The 3011-nt window shown below is 33.1% G+C and overlaps 1 protein-coding gene across 1 annotated transcript in view; it reads left to right on the forward strand.

Annotated features, from left to right (window-relative positions):
* The first annotated feature begins 2575 nt into the window (after positions 1 to 2575).
* HOXB4 (homeobox B4) overlaps positions 2576 to 3011 on the forward strand; it is a 4353-nt gene continuing 3917 nt past the window's right edge. The window contains exon 1 of the mRNA XM_085083325.1: positions 2576 to 2612. Within this exon, the coding sequence (XP_084939451.1) occupies positions 2576 to 2612 (37 nt within the window). The remainder of the gene's footprint in view (positions 2613 to 3011) is intronic.

Here is a 3011-nt window from a genome sequence, read left to right on the forward strand (position 1 = left end):
AGGATTCTATAGGATTTCTCTAGGATTCCATAGGATTCTGTAGAATTTCTATAGGGTTTCTCTAGGTTCTCTAGGATTTCCATAGGATTTCTAAAGGATTTCTATAGGATTCTCTAGGATTTCTGTAGGATTTCTGTAGGATTTCTGTAGGATTTCTATAGGATTTCCATAGGATTTCTCTGGGATTTCCATAGGATTTCTCTAGGATTTCTGTAGGTTTCTCTAGGGTTTCTCTAGGATTTCTCTAGGATTTCTCTAGGATTTCTCTAGGATTTCTCTAGGATTTCTCTAGGATTTCCCCAGGATTTCTGTAGGATTTCTATAGGATTTCTTCAGGATTTCTTCAGGATTTCTTCAGGATTTCTGTAGGATTTCTGTAGGATTTCTATAGGATTTCCACAGGATTTCTCTAGGATTCCATAGGATTTCTCTAGGATTTCCCCAGGATTTCTATAGGATTTCTACAGGATTTCTACAGGATTTCTCTAGGATTTTTCTAGGATTTCTGTAGGATTTCTATAGGATTTCCATAGGATTTCTCTAGGATTTCATAGGATTTCCATCGGATTTCTGTAGGATTTCTGTCAGATTTTGGTGCCAAATCCTCTCCATGTTTGGAGGGAAGAATCTCAACTCTGAGCAGCAGAAAATTCGGATTTTCTCCCCAAGGTAGGAACAGCCTGGGCTGGGAAAAGAGAATTCCCATAAATTTTGGGGTCACCGGGAACCTCCAGGGGATTTGGGGAAAATTTGGGATTTCTGGTGGGAAGGATCAGGCTGGGAGTTCAGCCTTTGGAATGGGGAAAAAATTGAAAGAAAACCCCAAAAATCGGGAAAAAACCCCAAAAAATCAAAAATATCCCCCAAAAAATCAAAAATATCCCCAAAAAAAGAAAAATATCCCCCAAAAAATCAAAAATATTCCCAAAAAATCGAAAAAAACCCCAAAAATTTAAAATATATCCCCAAATAATCAAAAATATCCCCCAAAAAATCAAAAATATCCCCCAAAATTCAAAAATATGCCCCAAAAAATCCCCAAAAATCAAAAATATCGCCCAAAAAATGAAAAATATATGCCAAAAAATAATAATAAAAAACAAGCAAAAACCCGCCGTGAGAAAGTTCCCTGCCCGAGGTGAATTTGGGGTCAAAAGGGGAATTTTCTGAGAGGTTTGGTGAGAAAAATGGGAATTGTGGTGAACGCTAGGGGAGCTGCGGGAGAGGGAAGGGAAATTCGGTTTTTTGGGAATAAAAGGGATTTTGGGAGGTTAAAAAATGGGAAATGAGGATTTGGGGGTTTGTAGAGAGAAGGAGAAAAAAATAAAATAAAATAAAATAAAATAAAATAAAATAAAATAAATAAAATAAAATATAAAATGGAATGGAATAGAATAGAATAATATAAAATAAAATAATAAAGTATAGAATAGAATAGAATAGAATAATGTAATAAAGTAAAATAAAATAATATAAAATAATAAAATAAAATAAAATAAAATAAGATAAAATAAAGTATAACATGGAATGGAATAGAATAGAATAATATAAAATAAAATAAAGTAAAATAAATTATAATAAAATAAAGTATAAAATAGAATAGAGTAGAATAGAATATATAAAATAAAATAACGTAAAATAAGGTGGAAATTTGGGGGTTTTGATGAGTTTGAAGTGATTTTGGGGTTTTTTAACGTGATTTTGGGGGTTTTAATGGGATTTTGGGGTTTTTTAATGGGATTTTGGGTGTTTTTAATGTGATTTTGGTTCTTTTTTAATGTGATTTTGGGGTTTTTAAATGGGAATTTGGAGGTTTTTTTGTGTGATTTTGATGAGTTTGAAGTGATTTTTGGGTTTTTAAATGGGATTTTCGGGTTTTTAAAATGGGATTTTTGGGTTTTTAATGTGATTTTGGGGTTTTTTTTTAATGTGATTTTGGAGTTTTTGAATGTGATTTTGGGTTTTTAATGTGATTTTGGGGTTTAAATGTGATTTTGGGGTATTTAAATGTGATTTTCAGGTTTTTAGAATGGGATTTTAAGGTTTGTAAATGTGATTTTTGGTTTTAAATGGGATTTTGGAGTTTTTAATGTGATTTTGGGTTTTTTTAATGTGATTTTAGGGGTTTTTAAATGTGATTTTGGGGTTTTTTAGATGTGTTTTGGGGTTTTTTTAATGTGATTTTGGGGGTTTTCGGTGTGACTTTGGGGTTTTTTAATGGGATTTTGGAGTTTTTAATGTGATTTTGGGGTTTTTATATGTGATATTGGAGTTTCTAATGTGATTTTGGAGTTTCTAATGTGATTTTGGAGTTTCTAATGTGATTTTGGAGTTTCTAATGTGATTTTGGAGTTTTTAATGTGATTTTGGGGTTTTTAAGGTGATTTTAAGGTTGGTTTGGTTGAACTCCGCGTGGTGTTTTGGGATTTTTTGGGATTTTTTGGGGATTTTTGGGGAGGAAAAGTTGTTTATTCACCTCAAAAGTATTTGGAAAAAATGATTTAAATAAATCCGGTTGTGTTGGGAATGAGGAGGATTTCATTCCTGGCGGGAATTGTTGATTTTTAGGGAAAAAATGTGGGAATTTGGGGATTTCCTGGAGGTGTGGAATTGTGATTTGGGTTTTCCCAAATTTAAATCGAATTAATTGGGGAGGAGCTCGAGCTGGAAATACTCTGATTTTGGGATAGTTAACAGGGAAAAATGGGGGAAAGGGAAAAAAGGGAAAAAAAGGGAAAAAAAGGGAAAAAAAGGGAAAAATAGGAGGAAAGGGGGAAAAAAGGGGGAATAAAAGGGTGAAAAAAAAGAAAAAAAAAAGAAAGGGGGAAAAAGGGTGAATAAAGGGGGGAAAAAAGGGAAAAGGAAAAGAAAAAGGGAAAAAGAGGGGAAAAGGGGGAAAAGGGAAAAAAGGGAAAAAGGGAGAAAAGGGAGAAGAAGGGGAAAAAGGGGAAAAAAGGAAAAAAAGGGGAAAAAGGGGAAAAAAGGAAAAAGAGAAAGAAGGAAAACGGGAA

The sequence above is a fragment of the Lichenostomus cassidix genome, chromosome 27 (assembly GCF_008360975.1).
Source record: "Lichenostomus cassidix isolate B80296 chromosome 27, HeHo_3.0, whole genome shotgun sequence".
NCBI classification, from domain to species: Eukaryota; Metazoa; Chordata; class Aves; order Passeriformes; family Meliphagidae; genus Lichenostomus; species Lichenostomus cassidix.